The sequence below is a fragment of the Passer domesticus genome, chromosome 22 (assembly GCF_036417665.1).
Source record: "Passer domesticus isolate bPasDom1 chromosome 22, bPasDom1.hap1, whole genome shotgun sequence".
Lineage (NCBI taxonomy): Eukaryota > Metazoa > Chordata > Aves > Passeriformes > Passeridae > Passer > Passer domesticus.
Window position 1 is genome coordinate 7,871,669 of NC_087495.1, and position 23,612 is coordinate 7,895,280.

Here is a 23,612-nt window from a genome sequence, read left to right on the forward strand (position 1 = left end):
GCACAGTCACTCCCCACCTCAAAGCAATGCAGATGTCAGAAGTCACAGTCCAAAATCAAGGATGCCTGTGAATCCTCTCTTCTCCCACTGCCAAGAGTGTGAGCCAGGCTCTCTCCCTCTCTCAGGTCTGCATGATTCCTCATTTTGAGGAGTCAAAATGAAACATCTTCTTGCTTCAAGGTCCATTTTTTTCATGGGATGTTGGACCCTCCTATGTATGACATGCCAGCATCTGTGTCAGCATAGCTACTTAAAAACCTAACCAGTGGAAGAAGCTCTGAATAGAAGGGGAAAGTCTCTTGTGTGGGTCAGAATAATTAGACTGAGCTCAAATTGGCTTTAGGCATCTGCTGCTGTGTCTGAGCAAAATCAAGCCATGCTGCTTCCATCAGCATCTCTCTGCTGTTGGCCTCACCCTGCAGAACTGAAGGGATCCCACACTGCCTTGTGTAGGGCATCTCTGGGAACAAGACTTGCCTCAACTGAAGCCATAAAGCCTCCTTATCCAGATATCATTAAAGCCAAGAGAAAAGAGGCCAGACAGAGAGATTGAGATGAGCCATTTCCCCAACAAACTTGCTTCCCTTTTTCATTCGCTCCTTTCTTTTTTTTTTTCCCTTTAACTGTCATTAAAATAACAAGTTTCTGTTACAGTCTAAACATTCCCACATTGTATAAAGGGTTATGTTACACTAGAGTCACTGCCGGGCCCAGTGTTTGCACAGAAACCTCACTGCAGGTCCCCCCTCCTGACGAAGTGACTTATTAAAGTTTAAACAGTAATTAACAGAACAATAAAAATAAAGGGATGTTTGGGGAGTCGTAGTGCACACAGGGTTTTTGGCAGTGCCAGCACTTTTCAGTGCCCTGCGCTGGCAGAAAAAACGGCTGCAAAGCCAGTGGGAGAGATGGTGTGCTGCAGGGCAGGAAGCAGCCACAGCAAGGCCAGGGTACGATCCCTGCCCCAGCACGGGCTGCAGAGAGCAGCAGGATGAAGGAGAGGCTCTGGGGCACTGGGGAAAGGATGCCCAAGGGCCACCTGGCAGGAGGATGATCACATTCAGCACTCACCCCCAGCCCTGCCCTCCGACACATCAGGCAGCATCAAGAACCTCCTCTGCCTGTTCTCCCACTCAGTGAGATGTCCTGCACAAGCTCCCAAAAAGCTGCCTTTGAGGAATCATGTCTCAGGAGCTAGAGCTGGGTTTTGGGGAAGTGGCTCATTTATTTTAAAAGAGTAGTAGAGAGGAAAGAGCAACCACAGAGCAAACCCCCGAGAAAAATCTTGCAATAGAGAGACTCTCTATGGGAGACTCCAAGACCAAGCCCCTTGCCTGGGAACTTTAAAAACAGACAGATGATGTCTTGTAGAGACTGATCCTGCCCTGGTCCTTGCAGGTGTGAGCTGCAGATCCAACAGCATGGTGTAAGTTCTGTGTCAGTCATTCCCTCCTGAAATGCAGCCAGGGCCAGGATCACAGGGGCAATCCCTAGAGCCTTGCCAGAGCCAGAACTTTCCCAACCCATGTGAAGTTGGCTAATCAGAGCTCCCTTTACAAGAGAAAACCTGCTTTTGCTCTGTTTTGTTCCCATTTCCAGTAGCTTGGCTTGCCCAGGATGAGCTCTAGAGCATGTGGGTAGAGTTTAAGCTTAGGTTGTCAGCCCTCCCTGTTACCCAGTGTGCAGCAACTCAGAAAGATCTCATCTGAAGATATTTTTGGTGCCTATTGTAGCTATTCTCAAATGTTTGCCTCAGTAGCTCACAGTGCTAGCTGGCTCCAGCCCTGATGTGTGACTCAGTACACACAGCATTGTGCAGTCCCATGTTTGCTAAATCTCTTCCAGTACAACTGCTCAGTTTGCAAATAAAAAGACAGCTCCTTGAAGTTGTATCTTCTGTGCAGAGAGAACTCAGGGAGTGCTGCCTTGAGCCTCTCCCAAATCCAGGACTTGGCTCCTGGTCTGGCTGGGAAGCAGCGTGGGTCTGACCTGACCTGGGCACTGCCAGACTGCCACGAGGACACACGTGGAGACATCCATCCCCAGCTGCTCTGTCAGCCCAGAGCCTCTCTTCCCTCTGCTGGGGTGCAGGAGGAGGAAACCTCAGACCTGCTGGCTCTGTTTTTTTCTTCTTTTTGCTGCCCCAAGGCAGCTGGATGCACAGGAACAGCAGCCAGGATTCAGCACTGGAGCAGGATGTTGTGTGGGGGTCTGCAGCTCACAGGAAAGGCAGGTACAGGTGTCTGTCTTCCTGACTCACTCCTGAGGCCTCTCTGCACATTCCCTCTCTCTGAACTGACGTTAGCTGAGCTGCCAGGCCCTTTTTGGGGTCTCTCCTCCCCACCCACTGAGCAGGGGCAGCTCCTCTCCAGACACTCAGCCCAGTGCCTCAGCTCTTCCCGACTCACTGGGCTTGATCCTTCTCTGACTGATCTTATGCTCATGTCACTCTGCTTGGCTCAGGAGAATCATTTCCCAGCTGACACCACATCAGTGACAGAAGGGAACTTATGCCTTTCCACTGCCACTCACACTAAACTGAGAGAAAAAGAAATGCCACCCAAATCTGAACTTTTCATCCCATTCACCCAACTATGGGATGTTCCTCAGCTCCTGGCTGTGCTGGAGTCAGGGTCTCCAGACTCATTTGCAGTGAGAGTGGCAGTGCTTGAGAGGGGAGAGGTGTTGAACAAGTACAAGCAGGTGCAAATAGAACAACAGAAGGTGCCCCCAGGTCAGCACTCACGTGCATTTTCCTCGGCCATGTCTGAGGAGACTTGGAGTCAGAACAGAGCACAGCTTTGCATGGGGGTCTCAAACATGTTCACAATGCAGAAAGACTGTCCTGTGCACTTCCTTTTCCAACACGTCGTTCAGGATGTCTCTACAGCAATGCCAGTAACTGCCTGTAGGGAATGTTATGTTAAAAGATTATCTAATGCACTCTTAATCATCTGGTCTTGCAATCTACAGTGGGAAATCAGAGCAGCCAGCATGGTATGACCCTTCCTCCAGACACCACTGAATTCAGATACCATTATCAGTGGTAGCCTGGTCCATGTCCCAGAACTTAAGCTCTCTTTTGGTTAACAGGCCATGAAATTATTTAGACTATTCTTCATGTTACATTCTGTTATATTTGTAATTAACACAGAAGATCAGCAGTGCCACTTTCTGTATTTTGCTGAATACAGAGGAGACAGTACTTAGAAGCACTTAGTCTTAACCTAACTCTGTCTTGTTAGGTTTAGGGGAAGCCAACTCTTCAGAGCAGACCTGTTCCATAAGGAAAGGGCTGGGTATTGTCAGAGACCCCAGCTCACATATATCTGCAATATGATATGGGAATCAGCACCTTAAAATCTGGTCTTACCTCCCTTTTCTTTGGAAGGGACTTTTAAACAAAAGCAAACAGTCTGCCAGCACACTCAGTGTTCAGCGCCATCGTCAATCAGGGAAGCCTAATTATACCCATTATACTGATGAGGAAGCACTGGCACAAAGCTATGCATTCACATGGCTACAGACACAAAGCAAATCAGTGGCAAAGCTGGAATTAAACCCAAGAACCATGGTGATGAGCTCATCACCCACCTCAGCACAGCCCCATGCAGCTGGTCATCACCAGTCCCACCCACGTCCTGCAGGTTACAGAGCTGGTGTGGAGCTCTCCACACACCTGCTCAACAACCAGAAGTTTCAATCCCCGTGCTGACATGGTTTGGGGTGCTCTGGGACACTCAGGGACTGGTCACATCAGCTGGCCCACAAGGACCAGTCAACTCAGCTCCCTGTATGAGAGACAGACTGGTGGGCTGCAGACACCCAACAGCCAGAACATCAGGTCTGAGCTACTAAGGGACACCCTGTGACCACAGACACCAGGCAGGGATGAATCATCTGTTCCTTCTGAAGCAGCTCAATCAACTCCCCTGCATGTGCATCCTCACAGCAGGTCCAGCCTGAGCCCTCTACATATTAATGATTCCCTGGGACATAAAGCCCAGAGATTTTCCTTGGCACCAGGGTCCAGCCCTTGCCCTGCACTCTCCCTGCCAGGTGCTGGGTGCTCTGGTCTAAGAAAGGCTGCAGAATCCCTCGGGACTGAGAGTCATTACATAAACAATACAGTAGGATCACGGGCTGTAATTGTAAAAGTGCTAGAGGTCTTGGCACCGGAGTCTGCCTCAGCAAAGGCCTCTATATGGAGACCCAAACAAAACAAACAAAAGCCCAAACTCTCTTGGTGCTTAATGAATAATAATAAGTAGTAAATAATAACCCTAAGAGCCAACCTAGCAAGACAGATGTGAGGCAGCAGGGCAGCTCTGAGGAAACACCAGTCCTGTAGTAGTCGCCCTCCTTCCCCAGTTTCAGTACACTGAGCTCAGGTCACCAGGTTCTTGCAGGGTTAGGTCCAGCAGGAAACCTGAGATTTCTGTCAGGAATGTGCACACCCTCACCCACCAGTCAGATGGGTAGGGATTGCAGCCTTTGTACATCCCTGGACTGGGATGTTCACCTGCTAAGTGAGCACACACCAACTCATGCCCAGCTCCTTCTTGTTGCAGATCTCTCTTTAAGAGCTAAAGGCAAAAAAGAAGCAGATGGAGCTGAGCAAGGGAATCCAGGTAGGTGTGAGTCCGGAGAAGCCTCTCCCCAGCATCATCATTACAGTCTGGACTCAGAGTCCCCCACCTGTTCTGTGCAAGCTGAGCTCCCGGCAGGACACCAGGATAGCTGCTTGGCAGGGACAGGGGCTGAAACAAAGGGCCTAATTTAAGTATTTTTATAACTCAGTGCTTGTGACAGTGGGTTTAGCAGTTGCCAGCCATCTGGAATAAAGAATTACAGCCACCTCCCCTAATCCTATATTGCCTAAACCCTAAAGCTGGTTATGGTGCAAGGATGAGGCAGCAGGTTGGGAGGAGATAGTGATGGGAAGGTGGGGGTGGAGAAGGGACCGCAGGAAAATTGTCAAACTTATTTCTTTTTCCTGCAAGGTGCTGGGTGGTCCCAGATATGTCAGAAGTATTTTTGCTAAGAACCAAGAGAAGACAGAATGAACAAAAACAGGGGAGAGGGGAGACAAGGAGTCCTCCACAACCACACAGTCGCATGCACCACACACACACACACACACGCACACAGAGGCTTACTGGTCTGCGCAGGGCTGTCAGGTAAATTAGATCTGAAAGCTGACAATTTCTGACCATATTTCCTTGATTATTTCAAACAAATGCACACCAGCCGCTGTAAGGAGATTAAAGTGACATAAACGTCCCGAGTGGGAGGAGGGAGGGCAGAGAATTCAGGTCACCCCCATCCGTCCCCCATTTGACAGCCGCTATATCGCTATCCAATCCAATAAAAAAATCCCCCCCTTTTGCTTTAATTAATTTTACAGCTAGCTTGCTTAATTACTTTCAATCAAAATCCTCCTGCCATCGCAAAATTAGAGATGGTTGAGCTCCATTAGCCTAAATTCTTCATTTCCATATAGAAAGAGGCTCCCTGGGCAAAGCCAACAGGGCTCCCTCCCATTCTGGCTGCCATCGGACGGACGCCTGTCCCTCTGTCTGTCTCAGCTCCTTGGGAGAAGGAAGGCAGGAAGGATACAGTCTTGTTCCCCCTTTTCCCTCACACAGAGCATCTCCTTGAGAGCCCTGGACAGAGGAGGCCTCTCTGCTCACAGCAAAGACCACAAGAGGTGAGGACAGCCTGTCCTCCTGGTCCTTCTGTGGCCGTGCTGGAACGAGCTTTTCCATGGCTCCACGAGGGAGCTGGATGGCCCAGCCCTTCTGCTGTGCTCCCCGCACTGGGGACAGGATCTGGAAGGGATCCTACAGTTGGTTTGAGCACTGCCACTGTCACCCCACAATGTGTGCAGGCATCAGTGACTCTGTGGACACATGGAAAGCACCTTGAGGGGACACAGGGGCATTCATTCTTACATTCACCTGCTGTGGGTTTGATACCTTCCTTCAGGGTATCTGCCACTGTGGGCCACTGACCTGTGCCATTCCTGCAGCTGCCACAGGCATCAGCAGCACCCCTCTCCTGAGAACAAATCCTGAACTGTCCCATTCTGGGGACAATGGAACCTCCTCTGAAGCACAGGGAGTGGCAGCAATAAGCCACACAGCACTGTAGAGAAGACAAGTGGAGAGGATGGATGCAGGAGGAAACCCTGGAGGGAGCTGGACACTCTGGGAGCAGAGCAGAACCAGCTTCCACTCACAAGGGACTGGAATTATCCATGCTTTCCTCCTACTTTCTCCCATCTCCTATGGTCCTCTCCTTTTCCACATACCCAAACTATCTGCAGAGCAATGGTTCTACTGGAATTTTACCTACACTCTGTGCAGGTACTGAGCCCTGGGGACCAGCCAGGGGAGCCCAGCCCCTGCCCAGGCCACATGTACACCTACCCTGGAGCTGCAGGAAGGTCACACCAGCACCCCAGCCTCTGCACCTTCCCACCCTTTCTAAAGCTCCTGGGGACTCACAGGCACCAGAAGCTCAACGCCCCCCACAGCTCCAGGGAGGACAGGTCAAACCCTTCTTCTTTAAAACAAAATGAAGAAGAGACAAACACAGACCTATTTTGTTTATAAGCTTAAAACTGAATCCAATGGCGCATCTACCTGGGGATTTTAGATTAAATGGTTTAAGAAACTCAAATAGGCTTTTTAATCCGGTCAAATAAAAAGAGCCCCAAAGAAGCAAAGAATTCACCCTGCTGAGCCTCACACCTATGCAGACAGCCAGGCTTGAATGGCTTTCTTGCTCCCTGCCACTCCTCCCCATCCTGGCATGGGACAGAATGTATTTGCCAAAATCTGGAAGCTTAGGGTACACCCTGTTCAGCACTTGTGAAGACATCACTTTCCCATGGACAATCCACTTCTGTCACACTGTGTAACACCTTTCTTCAGCCTTTCTGTGTCCTTCTATGCTTGTGCTGTTCAGCTGGGCCCTTCCCCTAACACCTGGCAATGTGAGTGCAGTGCCAGCCCTGGTAACATCACCAGTGCCAGCAATAAGCAATCCAAGAGATGACACCAAAACCCCTAATCCCCACTGAACACACACATATAGGCACTGTTTTTCATATGAACTACATCCCTGAATGCTTCACAAGAGAAGACAAGGAGCCATGTGCCCTTGAGATGCAGTGGGGCCAGCAGGGTCTGCCAAGGGACACGACAGCTGGACAGGCAGCCCAGGTCTGACAGATGGACCAACCCTACACAGAGCTGGGGAGTGTGGTGAACACCTGGAGCTGAATCCTGACAGAAACCAGGATGCAAAGGGGCTCTGTTCTCTGCTGGATAACCACCTCTCCAGGACTTCCAGTCTCCAGTATCACATCTCACCAACTTTCCAACAGAAGCAGTCCCTCTCCCCCACTGCTGTTTCACTCCGGAAATGCTCAGAACCAGTCTTCCCCTGAACATGCTCTGCAATAAAATTCCCGACTTGTGTCTCGCCTGCTCCAATGCTCAGAGCAGCCAGGACAATAGAACAGAGAGGCCCTAAATCCACCAGACTCACCCTAAATAGCAATGGCCCATAATTTTGCCTGACATTCAGGAGCTTGTTATTCTTTCCCCTCGTCGCCTGGCTGGAGCTGTTCAGACCCATCAGTGTTATTCTATGCATTAAATGGGAAAAAAACCAACTCAACAACCCGGAGAGTTTCCAAGCCTGCCCAGTGAGGGCTGAAGGGGCAGTGTCCAGAGCTGAGCTGGCAGTGGGAGAGCAGGAGCAGCCAGTGCTTCAAACCCAGATCCATCCACTCTGCAGGGGAACAGCATCAGTGGGTCCTGCAGAGACCCCCAGCAGAAATAAACACCCGTTTCTCTGCTCCCATCCCTACCTAGGAAACTGTAATCTCTCCCAGCCCTTCCCGTCTCCCACCTGGTGCCTGGAAGGATGCTGCCCACCCCTCCCCACCACCTGGCAGTGGGGAGCTTTAACCACAACACTTTGGGGTTTGGGTTTTGGGTTATTTTTTTTTTCCCAGGCTGGCTCCAGCTGATTAAGGACCTGCAACAGGATGTAGGGATTACAGCAAAACCTGGCTGCAGATCAGCTGGGGCACGGAGCCAAAGCAGAGCGCGAGGATTGCCCCCAGCCTGGCTGCCAAAGCGGCACTCGTCCTGCTGGGAGCCGCAGCTCTGCTGGAACAAGGCCCCTGCCCTCGCTGGCTCTGCCGGCCGTGGCCTGCAGCCCACAGCCACACACGTGCCCACAGCAAGGGCAGGGCTTCGGGGACATGGGCTCTCTGGGGAGAGGAAGATCCCCACGGCCTCTGTGCCCTCACCCAGGCCAGCAGGAGCGCGAGGGGCAGGAGCACCCATGTCCCGAGCCCAGCAGCACGAGCAGCCTGAGCTGGAGGTGCCTCACGACTCCCTCGAGACTCTGCCAGAGCCTCTGCCAGAGCCTGCACCGTGCTGAGCTTCCAGGGGGTATCCTGGAATAACACACTGCAAAATACTCTGTGCTGAGGTTTTAATCCAGGAAGAAGTGATCAGGGAAAGCAATAATCTCAGTTGGCACATGGAGCACAGCAGGATCTTGCTTCTGGGGAAGCATCAAGAGCAGAATTAGCTTCAAGGAAACTCTGGGGCTTTTTTTTTCCTTCTGCTAACACTGATCCCTGCCTGGACCAGCAGCAGCAGCAGCAGCTCCCAGCATCTTTCTAAAGTGCCTGTCACTGCAATATCCAACTGCTGATATCCCCTAGGGGACATCCCCCCAAGCTTGGGTTTTCCACATCCCTCTTAGATTGGAGCAAGAGGGACAGCAGCAGTGGGAGCAGCCCTCCTGCTCTGACCTGAAGCTGTTAGCCTCCAGTCCTGTTTTAATCAGGTCTGGCAGAGCTGCTGCCTTGCTTCCCAGCCTGCCACCTCAGAGGGATAATTTGCCAGTGCCTTCTGAGAGGGCTCTGTGGAAATGCTCTGCAGAGCTGGAGTATGCCTCTTCTTCATGGCCAAACCCTCTGAGCTTCACGCTGGCACATCTCCCTCTCCTAGTGACCCCCAGGCTCTGTCTGTATAAAGGAAATCATGAAGATGCCAGGACCTGGTCCTCTTTTCCAAGCGCTGCCTGGCAAGACCTGGCAGTAAGAGGGGGAAGCTGCGTGAAGCAGCAGGAGGAGGTGGAAAATCTGTCTGGCAGCAGCAGCACAGAGACTTCTTAGTGCTGCCCACCAGACTCATTGTAGCAGAGAAACTCTGGAGTCAGCTCCTGCTGAGCTGGGGCTGCGGGGGAAAGCAGGAGTTGATATTGCAGGCAGAGACCACTGGGATACCACTGAAAGCTGCTAAATATGACCAGGTTAGCACTTTAGTCTTTAATGGCAGGTCACCATTAATAAACCCAGGGCCCCAGGGTGCAGTACAGAGCCTCCCTCCCCCCCTCCCCAAAATACTCATTTCATTAACTTCTCTGTGCGCGGCGCTCAGCACCTGCCAGAGGCCGGGCAGCCAGGAGGGCCAGCAAGGGTTAAGGACATCTTATGGCAGAGCTAACTGCTCTTCAGAGAGGATGGAGGGAGACAAGCCTGCACAGCATCCCTCTCCTCCCCAGCGCTCCCCTCTGTGCCTCATTCCCCGAGTTCATGCCGCAGACCAGCCCACAGCTCTTGGTCCCACGCGGACGGGGCAGCCCGGGGAGGCTCTGGTGGGGAAGCACTGTCCCAAGCCCATGGCCACGGGGCTGAGTGCTGCTGAAGGACAGCCAGAAACACGGCCCTGAACCCCAACTCCAGCACCAAGTCCCTCTGGCCGTCAGGAAGTCACTTCCATCACTGTGCCTTGCTGTCCCCTTCTCTGGGAAGATGACAACAGCTCTGAGGCCAGGGAAGGGCAGAGGGGAGTCAGGATCCAGGCAGGGAAGAAACACCAGCTGAGTAAAGAGACTGGGCAAACAATAAAGGCCAAATACTGCTTTTGGGGAGCTGGAATGACCCGTGGGATTGCCTCAGTATGCAAAGGGTGAACTTGGCCATTGTAAAAGGTCAGCAGCAGAGAGGGGCTGGGGCAACCAGCACAGGGTGGGACTACTGTGTCTCCACACGTGCCCCACATTCTCTGCAGCCCCTGTGGGGCTGCAGCACAGAGGACAGATGACAAGGTGAGCAGCAGGCAGGAGGGCAGAGCTTTGCTCCACCTGCTTCCGCTGTGACACCGACCATTTCCCAGAGGGATGGTGGGACGGAAGGAGGAACAAATATACGTTCCAGCTGCCAAAAATCCCATCCTATCGAGTCTCTATCGATCTGCCCTACTTGGCAACTGAAGCTGCAGCCACCGTCTGTGGTGCTTGATCAATAAGACCTGGGCAGACAGGGAGAGAGAGGCCCTTTTATGGGAAGGCGGTTCTTTAGGGGGAAGTATTTTGATGTTTAGAATGAATGCAGAGTCAAGGAAGAGGAAATACTGGGACCGAAGCTGCAGTTTAGTTTGAACTCATTTCAAATACCTGCTAAGCCCTTACACTGGGGACTGGGAACCTCGTGCCCACAGGAGCTGCCGCAGCCTCTGTCCTCTCTGTCCACCCAGAGAGCCTCTCACGACCCTGGGTGCTCTCAGCGCAGAGGTGTCAGCTGCAGCCATGGGCCAGTACATTCCTGATGCACAGCACAGACCCTGCGCCTGGGAATTCTCCAGGAGCTCCCTACAGATCTTCCCCAGGGACCTGGGGAGAGGCAGAGACTCTGCAGCCGTGTGAGAAGGAATTGCTGTGCTGCTCAAAGAGCCTCTGGAGGTCCTCGAGTCCCCGGGGCACTCTGTGATGACTTCTGCAGCGTGGCTCTCACCGGGGCCAGCCTGGTGGGAAGGTCTTGGCCTTGGTGGCAATAGCATGGCTAATTCAGCAGAGAGGACGGGCTCTGATGGGCCTGCCCACACCATTTCCACACCATTTCCATGCCATTTCCACCCTGCCTACTGGGAAGCATCATGCCCTGCATGGAAGGGATCACAGCCTGGTAAGACGGTGAGCCAGGCAGGTCATGGACCAGGGAGCTGATGACTGCCCTTGACCCCTTTTATCCTTCTGTGCTTGCAGACCCCTTTCCTGTCCAGGTCATGTAGCTGGGCCATAACTGGAGACCAGGTGACCTGCTGGAGGACAGCCCTGTATTTAACACCACCAGGAGAAGGCAGAAGAGGAGGAAATGTTTTTTTGTAATTGACAGAGCTGGGTAGGGCCACCTCCAGTGGCAGAAGTGCCCCATTTCCAAAGCCAAGAACAAGTGGCAGCTCGTCAGCTCCAATTAGAGCTGGCTGCAAGGGGGACTGTGCATTGGGTGTCACCTCCAAATGCCCTTTGGATAGATGGGGGGGGGGGTGGGAAGAGAATCTGCAGTTGTTCCAACGTTTCTTGCTCAGCAGAACAACTGTTGCAGTCCTTTTAGTACAAACCCAGCAACTGTTCCCAAAAGCTCAGCCTCCTCAGCTCCTGTCCTTAAAAAAAACCCACCAACCAATCTCCAAAATGACGGCTTCTGAGTCAGGGCAAAAATGTTATTAACAAAAACATCACTCAGGGGTGGGACACCTGCTCCCTGACAAGCAACTGGCCTGGCTGCCCATGGTTAGAGTATTACATCAGACCCCAAAAGGAGAAAGGAAAGGGAGGGAGAAGGGGAGAGAGTGGAAAAGAACAGACAGAGGGAGGATGACAGCAGAAGGGAGTAACAAAGACAAAGAAGAGCAGGAGAGGGGAAGCACAGAAAGAAAAGAGCAAGTGTGAGCGTATGTGAGAGACGGAGCAGGAGAGAGAGAGCGGGAGCGTGGGGGAGCAGGGAAGTGTGCGGGAAGTGCCAGTGTGTGTGCAATAAATGTGGGAGTGCATCTGTGGCAGACACTGCCAGCGCGTGCATATGGCACCGACCGCAGCTACGGGGAGGAAGAGAAGAGTAAGGAAGGGTGAACGATGCCACCAAAAGCAAAAAATCTTGGAAAAGTGTAACAAGAAAATAGGGAGGAAGAGAGAAACAAAAGCTAAAGTGAAGGACATTGAACAAATGAGTCTGGTGAAGCAAGAGAGTAAAGATAAGAGTGGGAGGGAGGGGTGGGAAATGGAGGTGGGGGCACTCGGGAAGGGACAGAGCCAGGGTGAGGATCAGGAAGAGAGAGGAAAGGGAGAAGAGGACAGAAGAGAATAGAGGAATAAAAGAAACAAACAGGGGTGAGGGAGAGAAAGATGTCTATTAAAAACCTCAGTGCATAACACAAAATGTCAGGGTTTATAGCTTCATTCTTGGCATTGCTGGTACTGAGAACCCCACACAGAAATGTCACTGCTTGTCATGTTTAATCACCTGCTATTTGTTAACACCTTCACTGCAAGGAGTCTGCCCCTCACCCCTTCCAGGCTCTCCTTTTGGAGAATAAACTGTGAAAACGTGCCCCTGCCTTGCAGCTCTCATAGGACAGCTTCAGCTGCACCCCAAGCTGGGCAGAGGAGGCTGGGCAGGGCCAGCACTCGGGGCATGGCTGTTTGACTTCCAGATGGGACTTTGGGCACAGGCAGGGATCCTGCAGGGGCAGGCCAAACATCAGGGAGCAGAAGAACAGGACAGAGGGTGCTCCGGGGAGCGTGGGAGATGCTGGGGCCACAGGGAGCAGGTGAGTGAGGTGGGTTTGGAGGGACAGCCACTTCAGGGAAGAGTAAGAGACAGCAGTGAGAGTGGAAGGCTCAGCTCATAAAATCAAGGTGCACAGGGGCACGGAGGAGCAAGGTACAGGGCCCTTCTCCTGCTGAAAAAACCCCTATGCTCCCATCCCACTCACGTCCTGTGCTGAACACACACAAATAAAATCCCTGAAATCCCTGCAAGTCTAGAATTCTCCAATCTGTTTGCTTGAGCAGCAACTGCCACATAAAAGCAAACATCCAAAGCTATTAAATGTACAGTTACAGTTCCTTGCTCTGGCATCTGTGCTGGTGACTTTGCTCCAGTTCCTCCCAAAGCCGTGGACTGACGGTTTTCCCCTGTGTCAGGCACTCGTGCCCATGCTGCCTGCACTTCCCACCCAGCCACATTCTGTCTGTCTGACATCACACTGCACTGCTAGAGAAATTATTTTGAGGTCATCACTAGACAAGACTTTTCCCTACTGGAACAAGTTTGATTTCTTTCATTTCCAGTTGGAAAAAAAAATCAAAAAATGTTCCCCTCCATACAGTAGAGCTCTCCCATACCAGCAGTGAAGATGAAAATCTTATTCTACAATTTTCAGGCTTATGGAAAGAAATCAACCCCCCACCTAAATGAGCCAAAATTTAAAGATGGGTATATGAGAACTATTAGTGCAGCTACTCAGGTTTAACCAAAGAAGGGTGATCAGCCCTGTTTCAACACAAATGAGGACTCTGCTTCAGCACAGCCCTTGCCCCACACTCTGAACTGCTTATGTCAGTGTGCAGGGGTTTGGAACTGCTGATGCCACTGAAGTCAGACTTCCCCCCTTGAAAATGAAGAGAATTTGGGGAGTCAAAGAAATGACAACAGAATGAGCGGTAAGGGGAACCTAAGTGCTTTTACACTTTTTTCATGCATTCAAACAGCAAAACAAGTAGCAGAAGCCACTGGCTCCCTGAAGAGCACAAGGGCTTCTGCTCCAGCCCCCTGGGTGCCAGGTCATTGTGTGCCCAGACCCCTCCATGGAAATGGCCCCAGAGCCAAGGGCTGCAGCACCGAGGGGCTTCCTGGAGCTGGTGTCATCCAGAGGAATACGAGCCTGCAGAAACTTGGTGCTCAATCTCTCTCCAATCCCTACAACAACACAATTTTAAAACCCACTTTAGATCCTTCAGGGCTAGATGTGGGGCTGAAGTAAAACCATCAAGCCCAGACCAGGCAGCTCTGGAAAGCCAAGCTCCAGAGCATGCTTGGACCTCACTGGCAGTGACATCAGGGTGTTTCCATTTGAATTTTCTTCCTTGCATCAGTGTTTTGTTGGTCTTTTCTGATTGACATCCTCATTAGTTTTCTGAAGCAAGTGTCTCCATCTCAATCTCACATTCCTGAGGAGCTCCAAGGATGGCTGGGAAACCTCCTGCACTGCTGCTACTGTCCTGCACTGAGGACAGAGACATTGCTCCATTCAGCTCCTTCTCCAGACACCCAGAGCCCCCCAGAAATTCCACAAATAAATTCAAGCCCAGTTTCTGTGCCCACAGACAACTGGGCTGACACATGAGCCCAGCCAGTGACCACTGCCCTGTGCCCAGGGAGGGCTCAGCCCAAAGCTGAGCAGAGTGGGATCTGCCCCTGCCCCAAAGGGCTGGCACAGGCTCCAGGAGCCACCCCAAGTCCTATTCTGGGAACGGGAACAGAACACAGAAGGGCCTCCCACTGGCCTTTCGCCAAGGATAAAATTCACCCTTCTGAACACAGGCCAAGATGATCTAAAGTGACTACTGACTTTTGTTGCCCAACTTGAGTCACCTTAAATGGGCCTATTTTTCAAAGTGTCAGTGCTGAACACAACTTAGAATCGGGCTCTTTAAGATGCCTAATACGACAGGTCCAGTCACTGCTGTAACAAGAAAGACCATTATTCCTCTCTTGTGTGACTTCTTCCAGTCTGGCCAGGCCTTTTATCTTTTTTCCTCTCCCCTCCCTTCTCCTTGTTCTTTTCTTTTTCAGCTTTTTATGAATTTCTGTCAGCTTTCCTCCCTCTCCCCTCCTCAAGGTCACGCAGCTCATTTCCACGTTGAACATTTACTCAGCAAGCCAGGTCCTTTCACAGGCTCTCACCACAAATATGCTTTCTGATAAAGTCTGCAGAAAAGAAACTGTAAAACCCAAAACAATGTCAGAAATATATATATTTAAAAAATCCCACTAGGGCAAAACGGGGCTGTGACAGGGCAGACTCTTCAACAGGGAGTGTAGCCTGTGGGACAGTCAGTCCTGCTTTATTTAGGAGTTGTGCAGAGCCATGGCTCTGCAAGGGAGCAACACAACCAACACCAGCCAGGGCAGGTACCTTGGCAAGGGCCATGGTGGAGCTGGTACAGGGACAAGTGTTCGGGTCCACCAGCATCACCAGAACTAAACAGAAAGTTACAAATTTTCAGACAGTCAGAGCCCTGAAAGAAAATACAGGAAAAGCACGCTCTAATTTTGAGTGCTTCTGTCCACTTGCAAGGCTGCCTGAGCGGCACAGCAGCGGGGAGAGCAGCAGGCTGGTGGCACTGACACTGTCCTGAGGGCCAGCAGAGCAGGCTGGAATGCTGTGGGATGCTGCAGGACACTGCTGGCCTCAGTGCAGAGCTGGGTGTCACCACACCGTGCACAGGCTCCTGTGACCCTTGTGTCCCCCTGGCACGGCCCGTCTCGTCTCACTGAGTGCTGCTGGCCCTCCCTCCCTCCCAGTGCGCACATGGCTTTAATGTTTTTATTACCTGTTTGACTCGCTGCCTTATTGCTTCTCCTCTTAATGGGGCTGTAACCGTGGAAACGAGGAATAAACGGCCACCAGAAAATGAGATGATTAAACAGGTCACCCTGGCAAAACAAACTCCGTGTTCACACAGCCCAGGCTGTGTGTGCAGCTTCTGTCCAGGGAAATGCAGGTGGGAGAGGGTGGAAGGGCTGGAGCAGGCTCCTGGAACAAGCACACCAGCGAGAGGTGCCTCCTCAGAGAAGTGTGGTCTCTGCCCAGGAGGAATGGTGCCGTGAGCTTCCCAGCAAAGACACGCAGAAAATGGCAAGGTTTGCTGAGGGAAGATGGAAGACAGCGAGGACAAGACACATTCATGTAACTGGGGAAAAAATAGCAACTATGAAGAGTATAAATAGGCTGGACTGAAAACAAAACGTAAGTCTGAGACAAGCTGGTGTCCTCTGCTGTCCCTGTCTCTGGCATGACCCATGACAGCCTCATGGCAACTCCCAAAGGAGCACAGAGGCTCTGCTGCTTGCAGCTCTGCAGGTCCCTGGGGCACAGCTCTCCCACCCTCCTGTCCCTGCTGAGCAGCCAGGCTGCTCTGGTGCTGCCTGGCAAAGGCACAGCTAAGCCAGGACCACAAGGCATGGAGATCTCAGGCAGCACAAACTTGGCTTTCCACAGCCAGCTGTGGAAAGTTTCAGGTCCTTTCCTGAAACTGGGGTTGGGAGGAGAGGGACAGGACCATGAGAGCCAGGAGGAAATGAGCCCAGCCTGGGTTGGTGGCCAGGCCTGAGCAGGTCACCTGCACCACAGCCTCCTTGTGCCAGGGAGAGATGGAGAGATGGATGGAGAGATGGATGGAGAGATGGCTGCTGCACACCAGCAGCACAAGGAGAAGGTGAGGGCTCCACGTGCTTCCACGCCCCACGGGGTGCTAACACCTGAATGAGAGCTCTCAGCCAAGCGGACAGGTTCAGACCAAATGAGTTTCAGACCAGAATGTTGTTTGTCGAAAACAAAAATAAAACCCCAAAATATACACACTGCAATCAAAAAAGCACAATCACAAACCAACATTTAAAGCAGCGAGGCTCCTGCCAGAATCCCCATCCTGTCCCAACCTGTCCAAACCCAGACTCATTGGGTGCTGGCAGTCTCGGAAGAGCAGACTTACTCCACCAAGAGCAACAAATTCATCAGAAGAAATTGGAACACAAAGCTTGGCGAGGTAGAGATGTGAGACAACTGCTTGGAGCACACAGGCGAGTGGTTGTGCTTTCTTTCAAAAAAAACCAGCAGGTGGTTTATGAAAAGGGCCCTATTCTTTAGAGTAATTTGAGCCATATTTCATTGTTTGACAGAAAAATCCTAATATTCATGACCTCCTTTAACTGGAAGAAGTTTGCTCATCTGAATATCAGCCCACAGAAAAATGGGAAAATGAAAAATAGAGTAAGACAATGGAAGGGGGGGAAGGAGAGGGAAAGCAAGACAGAATCAAAGACAGAATGGAAGTCCAGGAGAGTGACAAAGAGTGACAGGTCTGTGGGAATATGGAGAGGAAGAAGGACATAAAGGAAAGCTATTTAGTAAGAAAAGTTAAATAGTGCAGCATAAAAAAGGCTGAGAAAGGCAGAGTGAGTGACAGAAAACACAGCAAGAGCGAGCAGAGGAGCTTTCCCCTAAAGTTTCCAAGTGCATGGATCAACTTTGCAGAACTGGGATTCTTGTCCTACTGAGTTTCAGTTAAAAATATTCATATGCAATCGAGAAGAAAAATCAGACCCCCTTTCCCCAGCCTCTGCTCCCTCACCCTCTTCCCATGCCGTCCTCCTCTGCTAACATCTGCTGCCTGCCTTCGGGACATGCAGATGGTAATTACTCCAGCAGCAGCTTCCTCTCCTTCCCTGCTTGCAGAGGGGCACTTGGAAGAGAGCTTTGAGCCACAGAATTATACCACACACACCTTCACAACACATGGCCAGGAGAAGGGCATGTGGGAGCCAGGGCATGCCCAGAGAACTTGATAGCACGGGGGTGGGAGGTAGGTGGGTGAAAAGATGAAGATGTTTGTCTACAACACACGCCAACAAAACATCCAGCTGGCCCAAAGATGGGGGCCTGGGGAGAAGCTGGCTTGAGATGTGGAACTGCTTGTGCTCCTCCAGACAGGGGAAGGGGTGCTGGAGGAGAGGTGTGCTGGGGAAGCACAGGCAGCAGGAAGAGGAGGAGGAGTGGGAGGAAGGCTGCCCTGGGCGAGGCAGCTCAGGGAGTGGATTCATATAGGCATGGAGCTGGCAAACACCAGGCAGAGAGGTGGAGCTGCTTTAATGAGAAGATGCTTCTATGACTCAGGCCTCAAAGGGATTGGTACTTTATTATTTTATTTTTCCATAATAAATTATGCCCTGGGATGCCAGGTCCTGCCGGGTTTTTCTGGAAATACCAGACAAAAGCTGGTGTTGCTACCTGGCTTTTGACAGTTTCCCATGTATGGAAGCTGAAAGCTCCTGCTTCTTCCTCTGCTCTGCCCTGGCCCATCCAGTTTTGGGAGCAGGGCTGACACCACCGCACCATTCCAACAGAACAGCCCAGCTGGAGCTCTTCAGGTCGCAGCCCGGGTCCTGGAGAGGTCCCCAGGGCTGCTGGGTCCCCAGGGTGCCGGGGGCAGGAGCTGCCGGGAAGCTCCGGGAGCGGGCTGGGCTCTCCCACGCCAGGGACCCCACCCGGCTGGGAGGGGCGCTCCTGCCCGACCCCCACGCCCACCCGTGGACAGCAGCCAGCCCTCGCTGCCTTATCTCCATCCCGAGCGCCCAGCCCTGGCTCTGGGCTGCGCAGCCAGCGTGATCGTGCCCACTTTAGAGATTAGGAGCTATTCATCCCACACCGAATCCTCAGACTCTGCCATGTCTCACAGACCTGTTCTGGAGCTCTTTGTTAGTTTTAGGCTGAACTTGGCCCTAGTTCAGCTCAGAAACTCGTGTTACAAAAATCCCCTCTACGGCTGGCTGTCTGAGGCTCTGACCAAGCTGACACCACGGCCACCATTCGCCCCAGCAGCAGAGCAGTGGGGTCCCACTGCAGACTGAGGGGAGCACAGAGACACCCAACACACAGGGCAGATGCCATCCTCGCCTTCTCTTGCTGCCAAGAAGGATTCCTTCATGGCAACGATGCTGCAAGTGCACAGAACCCACAGAACCAGAGTGCTGATCATGGCAATGCCTTGAGAGAGCCCGGGGAGCACCGAGTTCAGCCCAGCACCAACACGTGAGTGTCCGGGAGCGTGGAGGTGGCTGGGTGTCTGGGGCAGACGTGCACACTCAGGACAGAGTGACAGGGATGTAGGTGTTGGGTGTGGGGAGCACCTCCAGAAAGGCACCACCAGAGCTTGGTGTTTTTACTGATTTCACAAGAGAGGATCTGCTAAAATGTCACCTCTCCAAAGCAAAACAAGAGCATGCCGGTGAATCATCATTTCACACCCCAAAACCAGGAATGGGTGGCAAAGCTCTCTAGTGAGGCACCAAATCCTCAGGGGATTGTCATAAAATGCACCCAGTGACCTTAGTCTTCCCATCCTTTTCCCTGTATCTCCTGTTCTCCACCCTTTGCTTTCTCTTGCCAACCTGCATGGGTTGTTCAGCTTTTATTCCAAGCATGAAACTGCCTTAGGACTGGAAGCTTTAAGCAGTTTCCCAGCCTCCAGAAATTTTCTGGTTTTGTTTCTCCATAGCAGAGCAAACAATTGCTTTGGTACCTAGCCACCACACCTAACTCCCAAATGCAATGAGAACTTGGAATTCTTTGGGAAACTTATACAAGAACATATTCTACACGAGTGAAACACATGCTTTTTGTTCACTGTGACTACTTCTTCCTGAAGGGACTTGACAAACTTTTATTTTCTGGAATCACCACCTGAAGAAAGCTGGAAAGTCCCTTGAGGAAGAGATGAAGACTGGTGCCAGGTTGACACACTGGAAAGAGATATGGACAGCTGGAGTCAGCCTCTGAGATCTCTATGGATGGGCAACAAGGGGCTCCACAGTTTGGGTGAGGGAAAAGCATCACCATCCCACTCCAAAACACACTCTGCTCTGCAGATAAAGCCTGTGCTTACATGGAACAGCAGTCTAGACCCTCAGCTATGATCAGCACTACTGCCTGCTCCAACCAGCAGCTCCTGCCAGGGACCAGAAGCCCACCCACAAGAGCTGCACAAAGGAGATGAAGCCCTGGGCTACCAACCCCAGCTGCAGCCCTGCCCTGTGACCATCTGTCAGCCCAAAGATGGGCCCTATCCAGAGAAGCACTGTGCAGCCCCGGGGCTTTGCCCACCCAGGGACTGCCCTGTCGCCCTGGCACATCCACCCTCCTGCAGCACCACGGTGACCTGGCCCAGCCCTTCACCCACCTGTGCCCCTCCAGCACCTGAGCACTCTGCACCTCCTACATCCTCAAGCCAGTCCCAGCTGCTGCTCCAGCCTGTGGATCACTGGTCAAGCAGGAATGGGGATTAGGAACCAGCAAGTGTTTCTTTTGTCACCAATTTCTTCCTTCTTCTCCCCTGCGAGCCCTCAGAGACAAAACAGGGAGCAACAAGGTCCTGGTCCAAGGGGCTCTCCATCCTGGAAATGGATTTTACCTGTTTCTGAAAGCTGCCTCCATCTCTCACCCCCCGTAGCTTTCTCCCTAGGGAAATCAGCCTAAAAGGGGCTAATGGAACAATGTCCCTCTCTCTCCCCCCTCTCATTTTCTCTCTTTTTTTTTATTAGCATTTGTGGAATTTATTCCCAAACTCTCCTAATCTTTCGTACACAACCATTTGATTTGCATAACCCAGCCCCCTCTCATAAAAACTGGCTGCTAGTTTAATTAAAAAATGTAAATTTGCTGTCATCTCGGGGCCTGGTGAATTAGGACGACATCGGCATTTTTTATTGCTGAAGACGTCCAAATTGATCCAGTCCACGCTGAACCCGAGGGGAGGAGACGGTGCCGCGTGGGACTTTTGGCTGCAGGTTCTGCCCCTCCCCTGCTTCCAGCCAAGCCTCCTCTGCCCCCTCTTTGCTTTGCAAAGTGCAGCTGAGGACGAGGACATTGGTTCTCCCAAACCTCAGCTGGATGGGCCAGCACGGCCTCTGCAGTGTCAGCACTTCTGGGAGCTGAGCCTGGGTGGCACCTGAGCTCTCTGAACCTTGGGAACGGCTGCACCTTCAAACCCTGCCAGGGAGGGAGGGAGGGAGGCCAGGTGGAGGTGGGAGATGCAGCACAGGCAATAGTTATCTTCACCTACTACAGGACTTTTCATTACTTTCCAGACACTTTCAACCAACTTTTCAGAGGGCGCCTAAACCGTAGGCTGCACAGCAGCCCAGGGGTACAGTTTGGTGTCAGAGGGAGAGGCAAAGTGGCCACAAAGGCTCTCGCTGGGAGGACAGCCAAGTGCAAGAAGTGGGACAGAAAAGGCTGTGTAGGCAAAGCCCTGAGATCCAATCACAGGAAAGAGGACTCTGGGTAGAAGCATAAACAGTTTAGCAAAACAGAAAGAGAAACTGATGATATGGAAACTACACACCATATATGTGATCCCCTCCAGCTGAGGTACCTGTGGCATTCCCAGTTTCAGTACAAGTTGCCTCTCCCCCCTGGGACTCTGTGTCTCAGAGCAGAACGGTGCAGTACCTGCACATACCAGTGGACCCCACTCTGCCAGAGGCAGACCTGCTTCAGAAGGACTCATGAGATCCAGCAGACAGAGTACAGGTGAGGAAACAGGAGCTCATCTCAGAGATCAACTTTGTGGCCTTTTTGTGAGCTCTCTCTCTATAGTGCCAAAGCAGTAGAAACGCTCCTATGGACTCCAAGCAGCTCTGAAGCATGTTCTCCAAGTAAGAGCTGGGTGCTGCTTGCTTCATTATGGGAAGGTTAATCCCTGCCCTGCTAAACCCTTCTCCCAAGGAACACTCTTCACTTGGTAGGCTTAAGCCCTTGAATGCTTTCCACCCAACAAGTATCTCATAGAACTACTGGAAAGGGACATGAACACCCAAACCAAGTGCCTGGGAACCTTTTGCAGAGCATGAGCTCAGGAATGACATCAATCTTGACTGAGACGTCTCCCAAAAAATCTGGTCAAAAAACCAAAAACCACAAACAAGTTGTCACCAGCCAAAGAAGGTGTTTCTATCCACTGGATGTTTCAAACAAGAGCAGTGATTTGACAAAGACACAAAATGACCTCTTGAGTGGGAAATTGGGTATTCCTCCACCCATTTACCATAGGTGTCTTGGTCCTCCTTCTGAGGTCAGTTCCTGTAATCTCATACCAAGGATAACTAGGCTAGGGAACAGTGTCCCAAAGGAAATGACAAGTACCCAGTCAGTCAAGGTATTTAAAACCAGACTCGCAGAAAGTCACATGTAGGGAACATCTTGCCACATTCCTGCGCAGATGGACTCAGTCCACAAATTCTTTTCAGCCCTTAACCATTATTAACACTTCTGGTCCTAGAAGGTCCACGCATGGATTGACTGAGCGGAGAAAGCCCTGATCAGGAGCACTGTCAGACCCCACACACCGAGTACCTCTGGGAAAGAAACCCCTCTGGAGCTGCCTCTGCCAGCTGGCAGCTCTGTGAGCAGCCCTCGGGCACTGCCTCTGGAGAGCCACCGCCTCAGGGCCTGGAGGCAATTCAAGAGGCAGCGACTGAGGGAGATAAGCCGGCCCGAGTAGATAAGGGTTAGAGGTGGTGATTATGGGGCAGGTCTTTGCCCCAAGATCATGACAGGACGGGTTCACCCACACACAGATCATAACGCTGACTTAAAGAGATCTCCGCGATGCTCATTTCCGTGGCTCGCTGCAGCCCCGCGTTCCCACAGCGGAGACCCACGCGTGGAGCACCCGGGGGGCTCGGTGCTCGGGGAGGGGAGCCCCGGGAGCCCCGGGCAGCGCTCAGCCGGCAGAGGGCACTGCAGCGCCGGGGCACGGCCCTGCCCGCCGGGGCAGCTCCGGGGCACCGCGGGGCAAATCACTGCCTGCTGCCCTCTGAGGCATCTGCCCTCCCGCAGTTTCACCACATCCTTAACTCCTCCGCTGCCCACGCAGCACCCCAGCTTCTTGATCTAGAAGGGAGGCAGCCGCACGCCCACGGCCGGACCCGAGCAGAGCTGGCGCGTCACGCTCGCAGGTGGAGGTGGCTCCAGAGCCACTCGGTTCCTGATAGCAATGGTAGAAATAAGTAAATAAATGGAATAAACGACGGCAAAATTATCCTCTTGCTCACAATATCAGAGGACATAGTTCAGGCCCAGTCAATCATCAACCAGTTTATTACCATCTTACTCCTTATTAAAAAAAAACAACACACTCTCTGGCAGTAATTACCTGGACCATGGCACATTGCCAGCACAGGCCTGTTTGGCTCATTGCTGCCATTTGTTTTTTAATGGCGAAGAATGGTTGACACCATTTTGGAGGAGCAGGTGTAGTTGTGTTAGCCAGTACAGGGCCACGATGGTGGGACCTGGTCCCAAAGAGAGGTAACATCACCTAAGGGATAGATTCCTACCAAACTGAATTTGCCCATTTTGTCAAATCTAAATGAGACTCTGATCCAGACGTTCCAAGGATTGGAAAACCCACCAACACTTTGAGCCCCACAGCTCCTGGCTGCAACCACACTCCAGCCTGATGGAGACCTGTCCATCATCACACCCAGCAGGGCACCAGCCCAGGCCGGAACCGACTCCCCATCCTGATACCTGATCAAAAACCAGCGGACAAGCCGCAAAAAGCTACAATCAAAAACACACCCAACCCCAATACTAGGGCCTGTAATCTAAAACCAAAACATTGCCCCAGCCTGGCCACCTTTCCTCCTCCCTGCATGATGTGAAGGGGTGGGGGAGGTCTCATACACCTCACATGGAAGGACAAAAACAAACCCATCCCAGATATGCCCAGGCTGAATAAAACCAAAAAACAACTCATTAAATGTAATAAGCAGCCTCTTCATCTGACACTGCCTTGTCCCAAATAAATTAAATTCCTTTTCATTTAGGCAGTACAGGAACCTGACAAGCAACCTTTACCACCGACACGCCAGAGCTCAGGAGGGGGGAAAATATGAAAGAGAAAACAACCCACACAACTTACAACAAATACAAAGGCAGAATCATTCCAAA

The 23,612-nt window shown here is 51.9% G+C and overlaps 1 protein-coding gene across 50 annotated transcripts in view; it reads right to left on the reverse strand.

Moving 5' to 3' along the window:
- The window catches only part of CASZ1 (castor zinc finger 1), a 269,195-nt gene that overhangs the window by 60,598 nt on the left and 184,985 nt on the right, over positions 1-23,612 (reverse strand). For 45 of the 50 annotated variants that reach the window (XM_064397406.1, XM_064397402.1, XM_064397423.1 and 42 more), the window contains one exon: positions 2,747-2,906. The exons of 3 other annotated variants lie outside the window; for them this stretch is intronic. In XM_064397406.1, the coding sequence (XP_064253476.1) occupies positions 2,747-2,765 (19 nt within the window). In that variant the 5' untranslated portion in view covers positions 2,766-2,906. Of the gene's footprint in view, positions 1-2,746; positions 2,907-15,432; positions 15,536-23,612 lie in introns of all 50 variants that reach the window. 2 more of the 50 variants (XM_064397433.1, XM_064397393.1) reach the window with 1 other exon arrangement.